The 24,583-nt window shown below is 28.8% G+C and overlaps 1 protein-coding gene across 1 annotated transcript in view; it reads right to left on the bottom strand.

Moving 5' to 3' along the window:
* The window catches only part of LOC148940513 (disintegrin and metalloproteinase domain-containing protein unc-71-like), a 426,194-nt gene that overhangs the window by 120,371 nt on the left and 281,240 nt on the right, over window positions 1-24,583 (bottom strand). The window contains exons 11-14 of the mRNA XM_089104806.1: window positions 20,739-20,834; window positions 18,626-18,722; window positions 5,376-5,495; window positions 3,221-3,359 (exon numbers count right to left, since the gene is read on the bottom strand). Coding sequence (XP_088960932.1) covers window positions 3,221-3,359; window positions 5,376-5,495; window positions 18,626-18,722; window positions 20,739-20,834 — 452 coding nt within the window. The remainder of the gene's footprint in view (window positions 1-3,220; window positions 3,360-5,375; window positions 5,496-18,625; window positions 18,723-20,738; window positions 20,835-24,583) is intronic.

The following is a 24,583-nucleotide window of genomic DNA, read 5'->3' on the forward strand; positions in this document are numbered from 1 at the left end:
CTAGCAGGATCCACAGAATACTTTTTTTCCAAGTACTGCTGCAGCAATACTTGGAAACTTAGTAAAGTTTACTTACAGCAATACTCTGCTGCAACCTAGTAAAGAGCGAACCACGGCTCATAGCAACTGAAAGTTTGAAAAAAGATTTAAAAATAAATCTACACTTGTAAATTATATAAATTTATTACTATTAATAATTGTATCACCAAAAACCACATTCAGAGGGGGGGGGGGGTGACGACAAAAAGACGTTGAAATGGTGGAAAGCAAATGACGTTGTGAAACTTTTCTGACCTTGTGTTTTCTTGAAATATGTTCCTTTTTCTCTGGTAATATCAATTATAAATAGCAAAAATAATAGCAAAAATAAATTTCACTTAACAATAAATTTACAAGTGTAAAAGGATAGGCAGTTGACATTGACTCAGGAAAGACAACTATTATCCAACTTTAAAGTAAGTAGAAGTGACGAAAATGAATTCATAAAAATTTTGAAAAGAGTTTGAAAACCCCTGGAATACGCTGGCAGACCAAAACAAAAAATACACTGGGAGAGAAAAGAGAAAACGGTGGTAGACCAAAACAAAAAATACATTAGGAGGGAAAAGAGAAAATGGTGGCAGACCAAAACAAAAATATGCTAAGAGGGAAAAGAGAAAACGGTGGCAGACAAAAACAAAAATACACTGGAGAGAAAAGAGAAAATGGCGGCACACCAAAACAAAAAATACACTGGGAGGGAAAAGAGAAAACGGTGGCAGATCAAAACAAAAGATACACTGGTAGGGAACAGAGAAAACGGTGGCAAAACAAACAGATAACGTACCTTTAAATTCCTCACGTCTGAAAACACTTAACCAGAGGTTTTCAGTCCTCCATCTTAAAATTAATGACATGAGTCATTGAAAGGGAAAAGCAAAAGGCTTACAAAGTTCTTTCCAAAAGAGGCAAATTTTGAGCTTTTTTAGAACGGGTTTAAATCGGCCATACCTATAGAAATTCCCCCCCCCCCCAAAAAAAAAAATGGTTACATATGACCCTTGTTCAATCGCGCATTGTTTTGAAAACAGTAATGTCAAAATTTGAAGCGAATAGCTTTTGATTTTCCTACTTCCGTCAACAGTCAGTCAATGGATTTAGGGTTGGTCAATGGATTGTCAATGGTGTTAATGAATTGTCAAAATTGGTCAGTGGTTGGACAAGTCAGTCAATGGATTGTCTACAGAAAGAAATTGAACGCTTGAAGTGTCGACATAAATACAAGTTGAAGATATAAATTCATTGTCTTGCTGACTCGAGTTATGATCTGAATCAGGCTTTGAAGTCTCGTCACTGTTTCCACCCAACTTAGATGTGCAGGTTTCCTTAAGAATCATGCAATTCTCAAACATTAATCTAGTGAATTTTCTAAGCGTTGGTAGCACTCATGAGCAAAGAATATATAAGCCTAGGAAATAGATGGCACTTGCTATCCACTTCAAAACGTAACAATATATGCCAAATCCGACCAAATTTGCAACTTGTGCTTATAATTTGGGTAGAATATACTGTAGACGAGGTTTAGTCAATGAAAATTTTGTGAAATACGAGCAAATAACAATTGCCTGTATTGCCTATACACGAGGTTTAGTCTATGCCAATTTAGCAAAACGCAGGCAAATACCATTTCCTCTTCAGGACAAAATTTAGGATTTATTCTGATAACATACGCAATCTTTGAGGAATACTTATGAAAACACAGAAAAAAATAGACAGGGGAAAGTATGTAATTGTCTGAAAGGGTAAGGCAAAAAAGTTTTGGTTTAATATAATTTGTATTACCTGGTGCAGTCGGGCAGAAAAAAAATGAAGAGATTATTAAAAAAAAAAAATTATGACAAGGGTATTATGATGAGTTGAGGCTCAGGCATAGGATATTATTCATGTTGGTGTAGCAGGGTATTGTGGAATGCACATTCATACCAAGGCCAAAGCGTTTGTTAGCTGCTTGCTGGAAGCAAAATAATAGTTTCATTATTATAAGCTTCTAACACTTAAAGTATCTGATAAGGTCAAAGGTGAACTGCTCAGAGTTTTCAGTTCCCCCAACAAAAATCAAAAAGAAGACGAGTTTCACCTCCAATAGTTAAAAATAAGTTTTTCACCTTAGAAAACAAAGGATTTGTAGCTGGGCCTCACATATCCCTTTGAGATGCAAGAACCGGTTTCTAGAGATTATTTTGGTTCGAATTCAATCATTTAATCAATAAAATTAGTTGATTAGAAAATAAACTTGGATAATTACACAATTAGTTAATTCGACAATGTTTTAGTATGATGCATACACAAGCTTGTATTTAACAAAAAAATCTTTTTGAGTACTCTAAAGGGGTAGAGTTATAAGTTCAAAGGGACACAGACAAGGTAAAATTTTGAGAGTATTATTTGGAAAAGAGTAGAGATAATCAAGAACGATGGGGAACATTTTGCATGAAAGGCAATGATAGAATCCTGAACAATATTTTCTTTACTACTAATTAAGCTTTATCTTATAAAAGATAATTCTTGTTACTTTATATAAATTGACTTGGTGAATAGTACTGAAATAATAATAACAGTTTTGTATCCAAGGTGTATTGAAGGTCTTATACCAAGAGTAAGTTTTGGCATAAAGTTCCTGTTTCACACTTTGGCATGTACGCTTTTTGCTTCATGTTTTATTAATATTTCCAACTGCTACATCATATTAATGCTGCTACGTCATATTGGCACGTCAAACTTACAACATCATATTAATGTTTTCCAATTGATAGTGCATAAGACAACTTTTCACAGCAGCAAGCTGCAAAGCTGGATCTAGGCCAACAGATCTGCACAAGCAGCACTTACATCCAAATTTGATCAAAGCTTAACTCTTTACCCATTCCCACAAGGCTTCAATAGAATTTTCATGATTTAGTGTATATTTTACTTATGTATGTATATTTTGTATATTTTATATTGTTTCATCTATTGTTTAATGTATATTTTATTTATTTTCTATTGTTTCATCATAGTGCTTACAGTTTAATCATAGTAAAATCTTTCTTGTGAGACCTTCTACGGAAATTTTAGGGTTTCAGAAATTAATAGAATTCCATCTAGAATTACAGTGTTGCGAAACATTGCATTAGTCTATATATTCTTTGCTCACGACATTGACAAATTTGCATAGTGGCACAAAACGCTACAAACTACTAACCTTACACAGAGTGACAAATTCCTGTGTACAACAACTGACCTGTAGCACAGGGCCATTGACGCAAACATGATGAAAACACCACCGACAGCTGATACCAATGTTATGACCAATTGTAGCGTGCTACTACCACTTCTGTCAACTAGAAATTAAGAGAATATATATATATTTATATATATATATATATATATATATATATATATATATATATATATATATATATATATATATATATATATATATATATATATATATATATATATATATATATATATATATATATATATATACGATAAATGTCTACAAATTGGTTAATATCGACATTCACCGGTGAATGTCCGAAATACCTTTTTCCTTGGATTTAGTCACCGTTGCCAGTCAAATTTTTCAGTTTAATGCAAGGTTTGTTGATGAGAGATTAGGTTAGGTTTGGTTAGACGAGGTTAGGTTGGTTTAGGTTAGCTTAAGTTAGGTTTTTAACCCATTTCTGATATTTAGAACCAAATTTAGCCAACCTAATCTAAACTAACATAACCTAACCTGACTTTAACTTTTACCATCATAAGACTAAAAAAGATGACTCGCAAAGCTAATTGAATCCAAGCAGAGAAAAGGAGTTTCGAACATTCACCGGGGAATGTCGACATTAACTAGATTTTGGACGCGTATCTTTTACTCACATAATATCTGTACAAAACTAGTGTTGGTTTCTACCTTGGTTTCCGGTTATGTTAATTGCCAAAAACCCTTTATGTAGCAGATAAGACTTTAAAGAAACTTAAATCTTGTATTTATAACTTAAAGAACTTTGGCCGTGCCCCTGAATTTCAAGTATCTTTTAATAATAAAATAAAAGCACTTTACAATTTTAAGAGTTCAATATACATTTGGTTAAATGCTATTGCTTTTTTATAAAAATAGAAAAAATCTGGACAAAATTCCGTGCCTTTGGCTCAGATCAAACTAATGACGTTAAAAAAGAAGAAATGACGTTACAAAAATGGAGAAAAAAAAATTTAAGAGCTCAAGTAAAAGTTAAGCAAGCTAACAGCGACATCTAAGGTCAAAGACCTATGATACTCTTGCATATCCCAATTTTGAATCTGTTTTCAGATTAAATTCACGGTGCCAATTAAATTCAAGGTGCCTAAATTCACGGTGTCAGGTGTAATTAATATGTAATTTCCCACTAGTCTTCTGTCAATGTTTTAGATGAATGTCAAACTTTCTTTTAAAAGAAACTTTAGCAATAACATCCCAAGGAAGATTATTCCGAATGAAAGCGCAACGTCAATTAAAGTGCAACGTCAATTTGCGTCTCTCTTGTTGGCTGGATATTGGGAAGGGGGGGTGTGTACAATATGAGGAAGATCTATAGAAGGAGTTGATTTTTTGTGCTTGTAGAAAACAGCCATAGAAGCTACATCAAACCTCTCATTAGCAGAGCGGAGAGATTAGTAGATTATAGAAAGAAAAATAAAAAAAAAAAAAACAGTTTCCATTGGTTCCATTTTGTCTTTTCATTCTCTTTTTATTTTAAATTCTCACATTTTTATGGCTTAATGGGTTTTTCTATATCAACGCTAACGACACCTTTTTGTCCAAGAGGCATAAAATTCATTAATTTATTCTTCTTCTTAACTTACCTAATGGCTATTGACTCAGTCTTTCCAAGATTTACTCATTTTTGCCATATTCACCAGATTTTTTTTTATATGAAATTAAAGATTAAACGCAAATTCGAGTAAAATACGGCCAGTTACTAAGACTAAATGATAGCAGTAACATTGACAGCAGCATTACTGTTGTCGTCACAAATTAAAGAAAAATCAAAATGTTCAACTATGACAAAATGAAAACTGGACGGCAGTCAAATAGGAAGTCAATACACGAGACGTCAATGTAATATTTTAACTTAGGTTTGGTGATTTAAGATTTATATTGTTTTATTTTATCCTTTGAACTCTTATCCATATTTTCTGTTTTGCTTTTGCGCGCTGAGGAAAGTCGAGTTGAAGTGTCAACATTTGTATTTGTATTTTTTCTTTTAACACTTGCTGGGATTATTCACGTATTTCTTTTTCAAGTTTTTTCTCTCATTTTGTCAATAAAAGACACTGAATACACGAGAAGTCAACAAAATGAAGCTGATACCTACCATAAGATGTTGTCTTGTTGGTATTTTTCCTCCAAGATGGTATAGGGGTTGTGTCCATATCTAAAGCACTCTGAGTTGGGTCATTTTCTACTCCATATCCCTGATCATGCCTTTGGTCAACTGATGGTCAAAGAAAGTAAAAAATGTATTAAAAAACGATTTTTAGTTATAAGTAATTGAACCTAATAACTGAATTGATCAGCTGAATATTAAGGTAACAAAATACAGATCGTTTTCAGTAAAGCGTAATTGACATTTTGGCCCTTAGAAATTTTAGGGGAAGGTAGCCTTAATCCTATTTGTGGTATTTTTCGTTTTTAAAATTTCGAATTGATTATTCATCTTAGTTTCTTTTCGTTTGATGAAATGTTTTCTTATCTATTCAGTTGTGTTTGATGAATCGTTTCGAATTTTTAATCGTTTGAAATTTTGAATTGATTATTCATCTCAGTTTCTTTTTGTTAATGAATCGTTTTTCTTATTATCTATTCAGCTATGTTTGATAATTCATTTTAATTTATTTTTGTTTTAGGTTTCGTTGATACATTAATAGTAATTACTGCTCATCGCATGTTAGAAATATAAAGTAAAATAATATAATGAAAATAACATAGAGAAATAAAACAAGAAATATTATAGAAAAAATAACAAATAATAAAAAGAAAACGCTAAGTCACATATAAAATAGAACTATTCAGTCACAAAAAGCTCAAAAAGAGATTTATAAAAAAGAAAATTAATCTTAAAAAAAATTTGATTTAGATCTTATAGAATAATTACAGAGTTTAAAGTTATGATTAAAAAAAATAATATTAAATGTATATTTTTTAAAAATATTCTTTTCTCTGTATTATTTTTCTCTATATTATTTGTTATTTTTTGTCCTTTTTTCTTCCTCGTCTTATTTTTTAATACGGTTCTTTAATTTTCTTTGAAAAACATCTCTTTGGAAAATAATATATATTTTTTAAATCCTGTATAAAGTATATATAAAACATACCTGTATGGCAAGAGGAAATAAAGCTTTTGATTCTCTCAGAAATAAATTATCATTTTCTTTCAAAGTATATATTATCCAAGGGTAGAGATTTCACATTGAACTTTTGGAAGATAAAATAGACTTTAGAAGAATTGATAATAAAATTGCATCAGAAAATGGTTAAGATACGCTTCACGGAACATTTCCGGACAAAATTTCTTAGCACTTCTCATTTGCAATGTTTTAGGTTCATTTTTTACCTCTGTTTCTTTGAAGTTTCTCCAAAGAGCCTTTTTGAATATGGACTTGACTCAAATTCTGATTGCAATACACCGATTTCTTAGCCATACACGTGCGAAAAAAATATGATATGTTTATATGTTTAGTCTGATGCTGTTATGAAAAGTGGATAAATCTCGGAAATTTGAGCGGCATTGGAATGATTGAGTTTTAATTTATCGAGTTTGAGTTTCATTCACAAAGTGATTTTAATTATTTAGTCAGTGCCATCTTTTATTTGGAGCGTTATAAAAATTCTCGTGTTTTTAGTTTATTTGGTTTTCAAAGAGAAGAAGAAAAAGGTAAGAGAAAGAAAAAGAAGAGAAAAGAAGAGAAAGAAAGAAAAAGAAGAGAAGAGAAAAAGAAAAAGATAAAGTGGGTTTCCAAGGAACTAAAAAATTAAAAACTCTGTCGACTGACCAGCAGAATAAAGTAAGCTGTAACAATTGAATTTCTTTTATTCCAAGTTTATTTGGGCCCAACCTTAATTTCTCTGACGGCAGAGAGATTCATTTGTTTTTAAACTATGTTTTTAAACTAATTTTTAACGGTTGTGAAATAGTAAGGACTGGGTCAGTATTCAAAGCATATGTGGAACATACTTACTGCAGTGAATACAGGCTAGTGACAAAATAAAAAAGATAAACTTATCGCACTATGTTGAAAATGGAATTTTAATATTGAATAACATGTAAAATTTCAATAAAACAATGAAGTATATAAGGAAAAATGAAAAACTTTTTTTTCACAAATAAAAACTAAATATTTATGTTCAACACCCAGAAAAATTCATAACCATGGGAAAAACGGAAGAAAAAACAAAACAACGCAAAAGTCTAGATGAGTAAGCATGCTCAAAAGACAAGAAAAAAATAAACGCTATAAGACAAGAAACGGGAGAAATTATTTTTTTCTTTTTTACATGGCGTTGGTGCTTTTTATTCATGTTTTATGTGCGTTTTAATCTGTTAAGCTATTCTTTTTCCTAGTTTTTGTCCCCATTGATAAAGGCTTCCTGTGAAGTCTAATTGAGAAGCCAAAATATTTAGACTAATATTCATATTCGGAATAAAGTAAACAAAAAAGATTGCTTTTTTCCCACTTTTCGATATTTTCGTCTCATTTTGATTATAAATTGAAAGTTGGCAGGGTGTAACAAAAAATTTACTTATCAGAGTGTTTGGGAGGGTGCTTGGGAGGCTTTCTCTTTTATTTTTGGCCCAATTGAAAGACACTAGAAAGAACAAAAAGAAAGGAATGCAATAAAAAAAATTATCAACGAGAACTACATACTTCCTTACCTTTATTATTTTTTTGTCTTCTTAAAGGTCTTAAAGTAAAGATCTTGAAGTCAAGCTGAAAGTCAATCAGAAAGTCTTTAAGTCTTAAAGTCAAAAGCATGTTTTAGGTGCTGGTATGCAACCTTACTCTTTCTATTTATTCATTTAAATCTAAAAAAAATAAGTTTTAAAGCCAAAGATAAAGTCAGAGTGAAAGCCTTTAAGTTTTAAAGTCAAAACTAGATTTTAGTTTTTTTTAAGGTCATAAGGTAAATATCATAAAGTCAAAACAAAAGTTAAAGTCAATGTGAAAGTCTTTAAGTCTTAAAGCCAAAATCATGTTTTAGGTGTTGTTATGCTACCATTCTCTTTTTGATTTTTTTTTATTTATTTAAATGTCAAAAAATAAAAGTCTTAAAGCCAAAGCTAAAGTGACAGTGAAGGCCTTTAAGTCTTAAAGTCAAAACTAGACTTTAGTTGTTTTTTCTAAAGGTCAAAAGTCATAAGGTAAATGTCATAAAGTCAAAATCAAAAGTTAAACTCAATGTGAAAGTCTTTAAGTCTTAAAGTCAAAATCCCGTTTTTGGTGCTGGTATGCTACCATTCTCTTTTTGTTCTTTTTTTTATTCATTTAAAGGTCATAAAGTAAAAGTCTCAAAGTCAAAGATATAGTCAGAGTGAAAGCCTTTATGTCTTAAAGTCAAGACTAGATTTTAGTTTTTTTTTAAAGGTCATAGGGTAAATGTCATAAAGTCAAAATCAAAAGTTAAAGTCAATGTGAAAGTCTGTAAGTCTTAAAGTCAAAATCATGTTTTAGGTGCTGTTATGCTACCATTATCTTTTTTTTCTTTTTTATTTATTTAAAGGTCACAAAGTAAAAGTCTCAAAGTCAAAGTTAAAGTCAGAGTGAAAGCCTTTAAGCCTTAAAGTCAAAAATACATTTAAGGTGTTATTTTTTTAGAAGATCATAAAGTAAAAGTCTTAAAATCAAAGTCAAAAGTTAAAGTCAATGTGAAAGTCTTAAGTATTAAAGTCAAAATAATCGTTTAGGTGCTGGTACTCTTCTTGTTCTTTCATTCATTTTTTCTAAAGGTCATAAAGTAAAAGTCTCAAAGTCAAAGTTAAAGTCAGAGTGAAAGCCTTTATGTCTTAAAGTCAAAACTACATTTGAGGTACTATTGTTATTTTAGTAAATCATAAAATAAAGTCTTAAAATCAAAGTCAAAAGTTAAAGTCAAGTTGAAAGTCTTTAAGTATAATTTTTTAGGTGCTGGTACTCTTCTTGTTCTTTTATTCATTTTTTTAAGGTCATAAAGTAAAAGTCTCAAAGTTAGAGTCAGAGTGAAAGCCTTTTAAAGTCAAAACTACTTTTGAGGTATTATTATTTTTCAGAAGATTATAAAGTAAAGGTCTTAAGATCAAATTCAAAAGTTAAAGTAAAAGTGAAAGTATTAAAGTCAAAATAATCTTTTAGGTGCTGGTACTCTTCTTGTTCTTTTATTCATTTTTTCTAAAGGTCACAAAGTAAAAGACTCAAAGTCAAAGTTAAAGTCAGAGTGAAAGCCTTTTAGTCTTAAAGTCAAAACTACTTTTAAGGTATTATTATTTTTTCAGAAGATCATAAAGTTAAAGTCTTACAATTAAAGTCAAAAGTTAAACTCAAAGTAAAAGTCCTTAAGTACTAAAGTCAAAATAATCTTTTAGGTGCTGGTATTCTTCTTGTTCTTTTATTCATTTTTTCTAAGGGTCATAAAGTAAAAGTCTCAAAGTCAAAGTTAAAGTCAGGGTGAAAGCCTTTAAGTCTTAAAGTCAAAACTACTTTTAAGGTATTAGTATTTTTTCAGAAGATGATAAAGTAAAAGTCTTAAAATCAAAGTCAAAAGTTAAACTCAAAGTAAAAGTCCTTAAGTATTAAAGTCAAAATAATCTTTTAGGTGCTGGTATTCTTCTTGTTCTTTTATTCATTTTTTCTAAAGGTCATAAAGTAAAAGTTTCAAAGTCAAATTTAAAGTCAGAGTGAAAGCCTTTAAGTCTTAAAGTCAAAACTACTTTTAAGATTTTATTATTTTTTCAGAAGATGATAAAGTAAAAGTCTTAAAATCATAGTCAAAAGTTAAACTCAAAGTAAAAGTCCTTAAGTATTAAAATCAAAATAATCTTTTAGGTGCTGGTATTCTTCTTCTTCTTTTATTCATTTTTTCTAAAGGTCATAAAGTCAAAGTCTCAAAGTCAAAGTTAAATTCAGAGTGAAATCCTTTAAGTCTTAAAGTCAAAACTACAAACTACTAAGTCTTAAAGTCAAAATCATGTTTTAGGTACTGTTATGCTACCATTATCTTTTTTTTTTCTTTTTTATTTATTTAAAGGTCACAAAGTAAAAGTCTCAAAGTCAAAGTTAAAGTCAGAGTGAAAGCCTTTAAGCCTTAAAGTCAAAAATACATTTAAGGTGTTATTTTTTTTAGAAGATCATAAAGTAAAAGTCTTAAAATCAAAGTCAAAAGTTAAAGTCAATGTGAAAGTCTTAAGTATTAAAGTCAAAATAATCGCTTAGGTGCTGGTACTCTTCTTGTTCTTTCATTCATTTTTTCTAAAGGTCACAAACTAAAGTTCTCAAAGTCAAAGTTAAAGTCAGAGTGAAAGCCTTTAAGTCTTAAAGTCAAAACTACTTTTAAGGTATTATTATTTTTTCAGAAGATCATAAAGTAAAAGTCTTAAAATCAAAGTCAAAATTTAAACTCAACGTGAAAGTCTTTAATTATTAAAGTAAAAATAATCTTTTAGGTGCTGGTACTCTCCTTGTCCTTTTATTCATTATTTCTAAAGGTCATAAACTAAAAGTCTCAAAGTCAAAGTTAAAGTCACAGTGAAAGCCTTTAAGTCTTAAAGTCAAAGCTACTTTTAAGGTATTATTATTTTTTCAGAAGATCATAAAGTTAAAGTCTTAAAATCAAAGTCAAAAGTTAAACTCAACGTGAAAGTCTTTAATTATTAAAGTCAAAATAATCTTTTAGCTGCTGGTACTCTTCTTGTTCTTTTATTCATTTTTTCTAAAGGTCATAAAGTAAAGTCTCAAAGTCAAAGTTAAAGTCAGATTGAAAGCCTTTAAGTCTTAAAGTCAAAACTACTTTTAAGGTATTATTTTTTTTCCAGAAGATCTTAAAGTAGAAGTCTTAAAATAAAAGTCAAAAATTAAAGTAAAAGTGAAATTATTAAAGTCAAAATAAACTTTTAGCTGCTGGTACTCTTCTTGTTCTTTTATTCACTTTTTCTAAAGGTCATAAAGTAAAGTCTCAAAGTCAATGTTAAAGTCAGATTGAAAACCTTTAAGTCTCAAAGTCAAAGTTAAATTAAAGTCAAAATAATCGTTTAGGTGCTGGTACTCTTCTTGTTCTTTCATTCATTTTTTCTAAAGGTCACAAACTAAAGTTCTCAAAGTCAAAGTTAAAGTCAGAGTGAAAGCCTTTAAGTCTTAAATTCAAAACTACTTTTAAGGTATTATTATTTTTTCAGAAGATCATAAAGTAAAAGTCTTAAAATCAAAGTCAAAATTTAAACTCAACGTGAAAGTCTTTAATTATTAAAGTCAAAATAATCTTTTAGGTGCTGGTACTCTCCCTGTCCTTTTATTCATTATTTCTAAAGGTCATAAACTAAAAGTCTCAAAGTCAAAGTTAAAGTTACAGTGAAAACCTTTAAGTCTTAAAGTCAAAGCTACTTTTAAGGTATTAATATTTTTTCAGAAGATCATAAAGTAAAAGTCTTAAAACCAAAGTCAAAAGTTGAACTCAACGTGAAAGTCTTTAATTATTAAAGTCAAAATAATCTTTTAGCTGCTGGTACTCTTCTTGTTCTTTTATTTATTTTTTCTAAAGGTCATAAAGTAAAGTCTCAAAGTCAAAGTTAAAGTCAGATTGAAAGCCTTTAAGTCTTAAAGTCAAAACTACTTTTAAGGTATTATTTTTTTTCCAGAAGATCTTAAAGTAAAAGTCTTAAAATCAAAGTCAAAAATTAAAGTAAAAGTGAAATTATTAAAGTCAAAATAATCTTTTAGGTGCTGGTACTCTTCTTGTTCTTTTATTCATTATTTCTAAAGGACATAAACTAAAAGTCTCAAAGTCAAAGTTAAAGTCAGAGTGAAAGCCTTTAAGTCTTAAAGTCAAAACTACTTTTAAGGTATTATTATTTTTTCAGAAGATCATAAAGTAAAAGTCTTAAAATCAAAGTCAAAAGTTAAACTCAACGTGAAAGTCTTTAATTATTAAAGTCAAAATAATCTTTTAGCTGCTGGTACTCTTCTTGTTCTTTTATTCATTTTTTCTAAAGGTCATAAAGTAAAGTCTCAAAGTCATAGTTAAAGTCAGATTGAAAGCCTTTAAGTCTTAAAGTCAAAACTACTTTTAAGGTATTATTATTTTTTCAGAAGATCTTAAAGTAAAAGTCTTAAAATCAAAGTAAAAAATTAAAGTAAAAGTGAAATTATTAAAGTCAAAATAATCTTTTAGGTGCTGGTACTCTTCTTGTTCTTTTATTTTTTATTTCTAAAGGTCATAAACTAAAAGTCTCAAAGTCAAAGTTAAAGTCAGAGTGAAAGAATCAAGTATTCAAGTCAAAACTACTTTTAAGGTATTATTATTTTTTCAGAAGATCATAAAGTAAAAGTCTTAAAATCAAAGTGAAACGTTAAACTCAACGTGAAAGTCTTTAATTATTAAAGTCAAAATAATATTTTAGCTGCTGTTACTCTTCTTGTTCTTTTATTCATTTTTTCTAAAGGTCATAAATAAAAGTCTCAAAGTTAAAGTCAGAGTGAAAGCCTTTAAGTCTTATAGTCAAAACTACTTGTAAGGTATTCTTACTTTTTCAGAAGATCATAAAGTAAAAGTCTTAAAATCAAAGTCAAAAGTTAAAGTAAAAGTGAAAGTATTAAAGTCAAAATAATCTTTTAGGCGCTGGTACTCTTCTTGTTCTTTTATTCATTTTTTCTAAAGGTCATAAAGTAAAAGTCTCAAAGTCAAAGTTAAAGTCAGAGTGAAAGCCTTTAAGTCTTAAAGTCAAAACTACTTTTAAGGTATTATTATTTTTTCAGAAGATCATAAAGTAAAAGTCTTAAAATCAAAGTCAAAAGTTAAAGTAAAAGAGAAAGTATTAAAGTCAAAATAATCTTTTAGGTGCTGGTACTCTTCTTGTTCTCTTATTCATTTTTTCTAAATGTCATAAAGAAAATTCTCAAAGTTAAAGTCAGAGTGAAAGCCTTTAAGTCTTAAAGTCAAAACTACTTTTAAGGTATTTTTATTTTTTCAGAAGATCATAAAGTAAAAGTCTTAAAATCAAAGTCAAAAGTTAAAGTAAAAGAGAAAGTATTAAAGTCAAAATAATCTTTTAGGTGCTGGTACTCTTCTTGTTCTCTTATTCATTTTTTCTAAAGGTCATAAAGAAAAGTCTCAAAGTTAAAGTCAGAGTGAAAGCCTTTAAGTCTTAAAGTCAAAACTACTTTTAAGGTATTTTTATTTTTTCAGAAGATCATAAAGTAAAAGTCTTAAAATCAAAGTCAAAAGTTAAAGTAAAAGTGAAAGTATTAAAGTCAAAATAATCTTTTAGGCGCTGGTACTCTTCTTGTTCTTTTATTCATTTTTTCTAAAGGTCATAAAGTAAAAGTCTCAAAGTCAAAGTTAAAGTCAGAGTGAAAGCCTTTAAGTCTTAAAGTCAAAACTACTTTAGACTATTATTATTTTTTTAGAAGATCATAAAGTAAAAGTCTCAAAGTCAAAGTTAAAGTCAGAGTGAAAGCCTTTAAGTCTTAGGGTCAAAACTACTTTTAAGGTATTATTATTTTTTCAGAAGATCATAAAGTAAAAGTCTTAAAATCAAAGTCAAAAGTTAAAGTAAAAGTGAAAGTATTAAAGTCAAAATAATATTTTAGGTGCTGGTACTCTTCTTGTTCTTGTATTAATTTTTTTAAAGATCATAAAGTAAAAGTCTCAAAGTCAAAGTTAAAGTCAGAGTGAAAGCCTTTAAGTCTTATAGTCAAAACTACTTTTAAGATATATTATTTTTTCAGTCAAAATAATATTCAGTCAATTCAGTCAAAGTAATAAAGTCAAAATAATATTTTAGGTGCTTGTACTCTTCTTGTTCAAAGTAAAAGTCTCAAAATCAAAGTTAAAGTCAGAGTGAAAGCCTTTAAGTCTTAGAGTCAAAACTACTTTTAAGATATTATTATTTTTTCAGAAGATCATAAAGTAAAAGTCATAAAATCAAAGTCAAAAGTTAAAGTAAAAGTGAAAATATTAAAGTCAACATAATCTTTTAAGTGCTGGTACTCTTCTTGTTCTTGTATTCATTTTTTCTAAAGATCATAAATTAAAAGTCTCAAAGTCAAAGTTAAAGTCAGAGTGAAAGCCTTTATGTCTTAAAGTCAAAACTACATTTGAGGTATTATTGTTATTTTAGTAGATCATAAAAAAACAATTCTTAAAATCAAAGTCAAAAGTTAAACTCAACGTGAAAGTCTTTAAATATTAAAGTCAAATAATTTTTTAGGTGCTGGTACTCTTGTTGTTCTTTTATTCATTTTTTTAAAGGTCATAAAGTAAAATTCTCAAAGTTAAAGTTAAAGTCAGAGTGAAAGCCTTTAAGTCTTCAACTCAAAACTAATTTTAAGGTATTCTTATTTTTTCAGAAGATCATAAAGTAAAAGCCTTAAAATCAAAGTCAAAAGTTAAATTAAAAGTGAAAGTATTAAAGTCAAAATAATCTTTTAGGTGCTGGTACTCTTCATGTTTTTGTATTCATTTCTTCTAAAGATCATAAAGTAAAAGTCTCAAAGTCAAAGTTAAAGTCAGAGTGAAAGCCTTTAAGTCTTAGAGTCAAAAATACTTTTAAGGTACTATTATTTTTTCAGAAGAACATAAAGTAAAAGTTTTAAAATCAAAGTCAAAAGTTAAAGTAAAAGTGAAAGTATTAAAGTCAAAATAATCTTTTAGGTGCTGGTACTCTTCTTGTTGTTCTATTCATTTTTTCTAAAGATCAAAAAGCAATTGTCTCACAGTCAAAGTTAACGTCAGAGTGAAAGCCTTTAAGTCTTAGAGTCAAAAATACTTTTAAGGTACTATTATTTTTTCAGAAGATCTTAAAGTAAAAGTCTTAAAATCAAAGTCAAAAGTTAAAGTAAAAGTGAGATTATTAAAGTCAAAATAATCTTTTACGTGCTGGTACTCTTCTTGTTCTTGTATTCATTTTTTCTAAAGATCATAAAGTAAAAGTCTCAAAGTCAAAGTTAAAGTCAGAGTGAAAGCCTTTAAGCCTTAGAGTCAAAAATACTTTTAAGGTACTATTATTTTTTCAGAAGATCATAAAGTAAAAGTCTTAAAATCAAAGTCAAAAGTTAAAGTAAAAGTGAAAGTATTAAAGTCAAAATAATCTTCTAGGTGCTGGTACTCTTCTTGTTCTTGTATTCATTTTTTCTAAAGAACATAAAGTAAAAGTCTCAAAGTCAAAGTTAAAGTCAGAGTGAAAGCCTTTAAGCCTTAGAGTCAAAAATACTTTTAAGGTACTATTATTTTTTCAGAAGATCATAAAGTAAAAGTCTTAAAATCAAAAGTTAAAGTAAAAGTGAAAGTATTAAAGTCAAATTAATCTTTTAGGTGCTGGTACTCTTCTTGTTTTTGTATTCATTTTTTCAGAAGATCATAAAGTAAAAGTCTTAAAATCAAAGTCAAAAGTTAAAGTAAAAGTGAAAGTATTAAAGTCAAAATAATCTTTTAGGTGCTGGTACTCTTCTTGTTCTTGTATTCATTTTTTCTAAAGAACATAAAGTAAAAGTCTCAAAGTCAAAGTTAAATTCAGAGTGAAAGCCTTTAAGCCTTAGAGTCAAAAATACTTTTAAGGTACTATTATTTTTTCAGAATATCATAAGGTAAAAGTCTTAAAATCAAAAGTTAAAGTAAAAGTGAAAGTATTAAAGTCAAAATAATCTTTTAGGTGCTGGTACTCTTCTTGTTTTTGTATTCATTTTTTCAGAAGATCATAAAGTAAAAGTCATAAAATCAAAGTCAAAAGTTAAAGTAAAAGTGAAAGTATTAAAGTCAAAATAATCTTTTAAGTGCTGGTACTCTTCTTGTTCTTGTATTCATTTTTTCTAAAGATCATAAATTAAAAGTCTCAAAGTCAAAGTTAAAGTCAGAGTGAAAGCCTTTATGTCTTAAAGTCAAAACTACATTTGAGGTATTATTGTTATTTTAGTAGATCATAAAAAAACAATTCTTAAAATCAAAGTCAAAAGTTAAACTCAACGTGAAAGTCTTTAAGTATTAATGTCAAAATAATTTTTCAGGTGCTGGTACTCTTGTTGTTCTTTTATTCATTTTTTTAAAGGTCATAAAGTAAAATTCTCAAAGTCAAAGTTCAAGTCAGAGTGAAAGCCTTTAAGTCTTCAACTCAAAACTAATTTTAAGGTATTCTTATTTTTTCAGAAGATCATAAAGTAAAAGCCTTAAAATCAAAGACAAAAGTTAAATTAAAAGTGAAAGTATTAAAGTCAAAATAATCTTTTAGGTGCTGGTACTCTTCTTGTTCTTGTATTTATTTCTTCTAAAGATCATAAAGTAAAAGTCTCAAAGTCAAAGTTAAAGTCAGAGTGAAAGCTTTTAAGTCATAGAGTCAAAAATACTTTTAAGGTACTATTATTTTTTCAGAAGATCATAAAGTAAAAGTCTTAAAATCAAAATTTAAAGTAAAAGTGAAAGTATTAAAGTCAAAATAATCTTTTAGGTGCTGGTACTCTTCTTGTTTTTGTATTCATTTTTTCAGAAGATCATAAAGTAAAAGTCTTAAAATCAAAGTCAAAAGTTAAAGTAAAAGTGAAAGTATTAAAGTCAAAATAATCTTTTAAGTGCTGGTACTCTTCTTGTTCTTGTATTCATTTTTTCTAAAGATCATAAATTAAAAGTCTCAAAGTCAAAGTTAAAGTCAGAGTGAAAGCCTTTATGTCTTAAAGTCAAAACTACATTTGAGGTATTATTGTTATTTTAGTAGATCATAAAAAACAATTCTTAAAATCAAAGTCAAAAGTTAAACTCAACGTGAAAGTCTTTAAGTATTAATGTCAAAATAATTTTTCAGGTGCTGGTACTCTTGTTGTTCTTTTATTCATTTTTTTAAAGGTCATAAAGTAAAATTCTCAAAGTTAAAGTTAAAGTCAGAGTGAAAGCCTTTAAGTCTTCAACTCAAAACTAATTTTAAGGTATTCTTATTTTTTCAGAAGATCATAAAGTAAAAGCCTTAAAATCAAAGAAAAAAGTTAAATTAAAAGTGAAAGTATTAAAGTCAAAATAATCTTTTAGGTGCTGGTACTCTTCTTGTTCTTGTATTTATTTCTTCTAAAGATCATAAAGTAAAAGTCTCAAAGTCAAAGTTAAAGTCAGAGTGAAAGCTTTTAAGTCATAGAGTCAAAAATACTTTTAAGGTACTATTATTTTTTCAGAAGATCATAAAGTAAAAGTCTTAAAATCAAAATTTAAAGTAAAAGTAAAAGTATTAAAGTCAAAATAATCTTTTAGGTGCTGGTACTCTTCTTGTTTTTGTATTCATTTTTTCAGAAGATCATAAAGTAAAAGTCTTAAAATCAAAGTCAAAAGTTAAAGTAAAAGTGAAAGTATTAAAGTCAAAATAATCTTTTAGGTGCAGCTACTATTGTTGTTCTTTTATTCATTTTTTCTAAAGGTCATAAAGTAAAAGTCTCAAAGCCAAAGTTAAAGTCAGAGTGAAAGCCTTTAAGTCTTAAAGTCAAAACTACTCTTAAGGTATTATTATTTTTTCAGAAGATCATAAAGTAAAAGTCTTAAAATCAAAGTTAAAAGTTAAACTCAAAGTGAAAGTCTTTAAGTATTCAAGTCAAAATAATCTTTTAGGTGCTGGTACTCTTCTTGTTCTTGTATTCATTTTTTCTAAAGATCATAAAGTAAAAGTCTCAAAGTCAAAGTTAAAGTCAGAGTGAAAACCTTTAAGTCTTCAAGTCAAAACTGCTTTTAAGGTATTATTATTTTTTCAGAAGATCATAAAGTAAAAGTCTTAAAATCAAAGTCAAAAGTTAAAGTAAAAGTGAAAGTATTAAAGTCAAAATAATCTTTTAGGTGCTGGTACTCTTCTTATTCTTTTATTCATGTTTTTAAAGGTCATAAAGTAAAAGTCTTAAAGTCAAAATCAGATGTAAAGTAAAAGCAAAAGCCTTTAAGTTGAAACTACGTGTTAAGTGCAGGTATTCTATCTTACTCTTTTCGCTCTCTTTTTATTTCTTAGAGCTCTTAAATTAAGTCTTAATATCAAAACCATGGTTTTTGTTACTGGCTCGTTACCTTAGTCTTTGTGTTCTTTCTTTTATTTTTTTATCATTAAAGTCAAAGCCTTAAAGACAAAGTTGAAACTTAAAGTCAAAGTGTTTAAGTCTTAAAACAAAACCCATGTTCCTTAGTGCTGATTTGTTACGTTAATCTTTGTATTCTTCCTTTACGCTTTTTTGATTCTTGAAGTCTTAAAGCCAAAGTCGAAAGTAACAATCAAAGTCTTTAAGTCGCAATACAGAAACAATGTTTTTATGTACTGGTATGTTAACTAATTCTTTGTGTTATTGTTTTTTAATAAGTTGAAAAGTTCCATCAGCCATGCCTGTTGTGTTTTAAAAAGAGAAAGCAAGTAGTAAACAGTCATGCGCATACCTGGAGGAAAGTACAGAAAAGTATTATTTCCAGGTTTTGAACAATCGTGTCCTTCCCATTTCGGCTCACAAAAACAAGTATTTACGCTTGAACAAACCTACAAAGAAACGACTAAATTATTTTTTTTGAAAGCCTTGTCAAACACAAAGAGACTGCTGACTGGGAGACAGATAACATCCTTATTATTTCTGTTAGAACTCTGAGAGTAAAATTTGAACAAAAAAAAAATTGAAAGCTGATTTATAGAAAAAAACTTTTGCCATCAATGAGAATAAAAAAAAAGAGATACAGGAAATCTCAGTATGGACAAAGGAATGAAGTAAATATATCGTTTTCGGGTGATAAAATTTGTCTAAAACCTACACCTAGGGCATCTAACTCAAGGCTATGTAACGGTAACCCAAACTTAAGAAAATTAGTTTTATATGGGCTGCTGCAAATATCAAATCATCGTGTTAAACATTTTCATGATGTTTAAGATAAACAAAGAAATTCAATAAAGGATTTTAAAAAAATAATATAAGGATCTATTTAAAAATAACCTTTATAAATAGTAATCAATATTCCCGGCTGATATCCATAGTTTCTACCTAAGAATTTAGAATTAAAAATAACTGAAGGCTGTAAAAAATTCTTATCAGAAATTAGAGAACTTAGGCTCAAGTTCTATGAAATAAATAATCATTTTTAGTATAAGAGAATGTATAAGATAAAGTATAAGAGAATGAACGCAAGTAAATAAATCTGCTTTTGGTTAATAAACATTTTAATGTTTTATTGTTTTATATTTTAATGCTTAATGTTTAACATTTTAATGTTTTATATTAAAGCATTTTAATAAACATTTTAATGTTTAAAACACATAATTTTCCTATACTGTCGACTGCAAAATCTCCAACTAGAAAATGACCCGTAAAAACAATGTAAGCGTTAGTATTTTTTTTTATCTTATGCCTAAAATTTTTATCACTTGTAAACAGGTTTAAAGGCTTTTAAATATTTGAAAAACTAAGATTACTTGGTTTTGATATTCTTTTCATTCCTACGCACTCTTTTAAAATATATTTTTTGTGTTTTGACGGATACAAAACGGTATACAAAACGCTACAGGAATAAATATAAGGAATATAAATGACAACTATGTTAAACTTGGTAAATATTCGAAGTAACTAATCCAACCTATAAGTAGAAAAAAAATTAAATGAAGCTATAGTCTCACAAAATAAGAAGGAAAAAATAGTCATTTATTTGTAATGCATGCAGTTTGTACGTTGGACGAAAAAAGAGCAACTGAAGAAAGCACCTATCACTGAAGAAAAAAAAATTAACCTACAGTTTCAGATAAAAGAGTAAAAATGCTTAATTTTAACGTTTATCTCTTTTCTATCACAAAAGCTAAAGTGTAACTTCAAAATAGTATTGATAGCTGTGAAATCATGACTAAATATGAAACACGATTCAATACCAACGTATAAGAATACGAAAAAAATAAATGCCTTGAAAGATTTTAACATCACATACTTAAACGTTGTGATAGTAACGCTGAAAAAATTAAACTACAAAAACCCATAATAAAATATTACAAAATCAGCCAAAATTAAAGGACATTATGAAACGGGATTATTTATTTAACTTACCAAAATGACTTAGTTTGGCAATAATATTACAGCAGGGGACTGAGTGATTTTGGAAAATTGAAATTAAGACAGGTAGAAGAAAATCAAATTACCTTGGTCGAATAAGCTCCAGTTTGTATTTAAAAGTTGTTAAAACCTTGAAAAAATACAACATATATTTACGTTAACATATTTACAAAAAAGAAAAAAAATACATCACTTCTGGACAAGGGATCTTTCTGCTCCATGAACTTTTTCCAAGAAAAGGCAGATAATTTACAGAAAATTTATGCATGCATAGTGACCTTTATAAAATATAATGTAATTTTTCAGAATTATGTATTTCTAAAACATGTTAAATTTAAGATATCCCACGCGATACAATAATGCTTTTATTCAAACTTTGGAACAGAATAGAGTTAATTTGCCGGCTAATTAAGGCTGTTTACTTACCTTTTGTGCCTTTAATTTACCTAATTTGAAGGCTTTGTACTTACCCCATTACCAGAACATTCCAGAGCGACATTGTTAGTAGGGCACTTCCCTCTATCAATGTGAGGATAGATGCTTGTACACGTCCGGTTCATACATATCTGCAAATGAATTCCACAATTTTAGAAAGTTACTATTACTATTTTATTATTATTTATTTTTCACCAACACTATACAATACTACAATACGAGAAGTTCCACATAGAAAAAAAACATAAAAATACAAATAGGAATAAAAACCCTTTTAGAGTGACATAATGAAAAACGAAAGAAAATATAGGAGACAAACAAACATAAAAGGAGGAAAAAAGAAAAAAACAAAGAGCAAATTCACAACTGAAAGAACCTAATTGGGTAGAGATTTGGAAGAATACAGACTCAATATTTGTTTAAGAGCTTTTTTTTTACAGTAATTCAAGTTTAACTGAAATATTAACACAAGAAATTTTCTAAAATGACTAGAGAGAATATACTTTAAAATAATTTTTTTTTTAAAGCTTCTATGTATATTACTGCTAGCTTCTCTGAGTTATAATAAGATAACTATTTCTAAATTATAGTGTTTTTTTAACTCTAAAGAGATATAGTCATCCCTCAGTAAATCCTTTGCATATTTCTAACAATCAACTATCACTTTCAAGTGCATATAAATTGTAGTTAATATACCTATTTCTGCCTGTTTTAGTGTTATATGCACACATCTTTTGTGTGAATCCAAAAAGCTTTAACATACATTGTTTTATTAGTACTCTGCTACCTTAATATTCATTAAATAAAAAAAACAAGTTTTATTTTAACTGAAAGTAAGGAATGACGTTAAAACATAAAACGAACAGAAATTATTTCGTATATGAAAGAGGCTGTCCCCTCCTCAACGCCTCGTTCTTTACGCTAAAGTTTTTTATTGTTTAAAAAAAATAGAGTTGTGAGAGTTTTAAGTTTTAACGTCGTTCCTTACTTTCAGTTAAGAAAACTTGTTTTTTTATTTAATTTTTGAACATTTTTTAATTACTGCAGGTTTGATTTTGGCTCAATGTACATGAATAATTAAATCTATTATCACTTTCAAGTGCATATACATTGTAGTTAATATACCTATTTCCGCCTGTTTTAGTGTTATATTCACACAGCTTTTGTATAAACCCAAAAAGCTTTAACATACATTATTTTATTGGTACTGTGCTACCTTAAATATTTATATTTTATTACTTTAACATCACTATAAATAAATTTTCATAAGCTTAAATTGAACTTTTTTGGTTTCTTGCCCTTTTTTATTCCTTTTCCTCATCTGAAGTTGTCTAACTATTATTTCAAAATAATTTTTTCCATAAAAGAAGTTTTTCAAAGAAAAGTAAAGAGCAACATTAAATCAAAGACAAGCACAAACAAACTGAAATAATAATTCAAACTTAGAAAAAACATAAATGATTATCAATAAATAAACAAAACCCAAAACGAGAAAAACTATAATAGATAATCAGGTGAAACTTAAAACGGACAAAAACTACCACAAACAGAAAAAGATCTAACACCCCCTAAGCCGTCTAAAGACCAGAACGACATTTACACTTTACTGAAAACAATTTTTATTTCAAGCTCTGGGGTTTCAGTTGTCATAGCATCAACAGAAAAAACGAAAACAGAAAAAAAGATAAATAACCACCATAATAACCAAAATTACTGAAAAGTACTCGTGAATGGGGATTTACAGTTTAATGTATATTGATGTTTATTCCTAAAAATTTCAGCCATTTCAGGTTTATTAATGTTTCAAAAAAGAAAAAATTTAACTGTATTTTGTTTGGATATTCTACTTAAATGGATATGCTACATTTGCTACATCATATGCACTACCTCTTTTTAACGAACTGTAAGTAAGGAGCGATGCGGCTCCTTACTTACAGTTTCAACTTACAGTTTACAACTTACAGTTTACAGCTGCCTAAGTAAAGAGCGGTGTGGGCACAATGTATTATTTTTTTATTTTTGTTTTTCGATTTGTTTAAGACCTTGGAACTTCGTATAGAAGGAGTTGTCGTAGAAACTGTGAAAAGAGCTCGTGCGATTGGAAATTGAGAGGGCTAGTGCTCTTTTTAATAGTCGAAAGTGATTGGAGGGCAGTTAATCCCCCCACCCCCAAAGCCAATCATTTCCCCAAAAACATCCAGTCGAAATTTTAAGATAGCCATTTTGTTCAGCGGAGTTGAAACTGTTTACAGGAGCTTTGCGGCTCCTCACTCCTAAATAGTCACCGAAACTGTAAGAAACAGATTCTTGATAACAATGGACGGATCAAAAGACTCGAATTCTGATGCTTATTTAAAATTTATAATATTCATCAAGTTTAATGCTACTCATCAAATGTTATGAGCCTGAGAAAATTTGCCCGGTTTTTAAAAAAAGGGGGAAAACACCCACAAGATATGAAGCGATGTTATTGAAAATCACACCATCAGATTAAGCATATCAGTATTTAAGTATTACTGTAGAGATTTCAAGCTCATATATACAAAATGTGAAATCTGCAATTTTCCCCAAAAGCAAGATCAAGGATGCGAGTTTATTTGTTTTTTGTTTTGTTTTTTCCAGGGGTGATCGTGACGAACCAGTAGTCCTACAAGATGGGGAGAGGGTATGTTTGATCGGAAATCAAAATTTCTTGTGGTATTTTTAAGTTGACCAAAATATTGCTGAGCAGCTAGCCCCCCTTCCACGCCCCTTCTTTCCATGGGAGGATATTTCCATGGAGGAATGTTTCGTGGGGGAAGGGAATTTTCCAGGGGAGCGATCTGGATTTCCCGGCATGATTCAAAGACCGTCAGAAATTAAATAAAAAAACAAGCTTTTCAAATGAAAATAAGGAGCAACATTGAAACTTAAAACGAACAGAAATTATTTAGGGAGTTGTCCCCCCCCAATACCTCACTCTTTATGCTAATTTCTTTTTTAAAACTTTTAAAAAAGTTTATTATTCCAATTAAACGGCCCTTGTGTTTCAAGAGTCATTCTTAAATATTTGGAACAAAAAGTCAAACTTTAGCGTAAAGAGCGAGGTATTGAGGAGGGGGCAACCTTCCTCATATACGAAATGATCTCTGTTTGTTTTAAGTTTTATTGTTGCTCCTTACTTTCAGCTGAAAAAATTTGTTTTGTTTGTTTAATAGATTACCAAGGACAAGAAAATACGAATAAATTTTGTCCTCTGGATCCAATTTATATACATTCATACCTAAAAACCGTGGTTTTCTGAGATTTTTCCTTAGGTTGTTACAAAATTATGAATTTTTTAAGGCAGCAACCATTTTCTTCAGTGTTGTCATTTGAAACCGCGAAAAAAAATCAACAAAACCAAAAAAGCCAAAAACCTAAACTTGATATTTATAGTCATTTTAAAGTTGTTTGATTCTATATACTTATAGCTAAATTTTTGCTTATATTTCATCCACCAGGACCGTATCTAGGATTTTTGTTGGGGGAGGGGGGGTAAAACTTTAAAAACGCATCAAAAATATGTTTATATGTTTTTTATTACGTTTTGACGAGTCGGAAAAAATATTTTTGCGGGCGGGTCAGACCTCCTAACACCCCCCTGAATATGGCTTTGTCACACATGCTTCTTTTTTAATTTGGCACTCACTACTAACAAAAAAACAACATAACCTGTATATGGCAGTCTTTTTCATTAAAAAATAATTTTTACAAAATTTGGTAAAATGTAACCAATTATGTAACTATTTCAATGAATCATATTTCATTCCTTGATACTTCCTTGATACTTTACAGTCCTTGATACTTTAACAAATCAACAGGTGTTTCACGATTTGGAATTCGTTTCCTATTGGTTGGA

Source organism: Artemia sp. Qi Xiang Cuo, chromosome 19 (genome assembly GCF_049724085.1).
Source record: "Artemia sp. Qi Xiang Cuo chromosome 19, ASM4972408v1, whole genome shotgun sequence".
In the NCBI taxonomy this organism is placed as follows: domain Eukaryota; kingdom Metazoa; phylum Arthropoda; class Branchiopoda; order Anostraca; family Artemiidae; genus Artemia; species Artemia sp. Qi Xiang Cuo.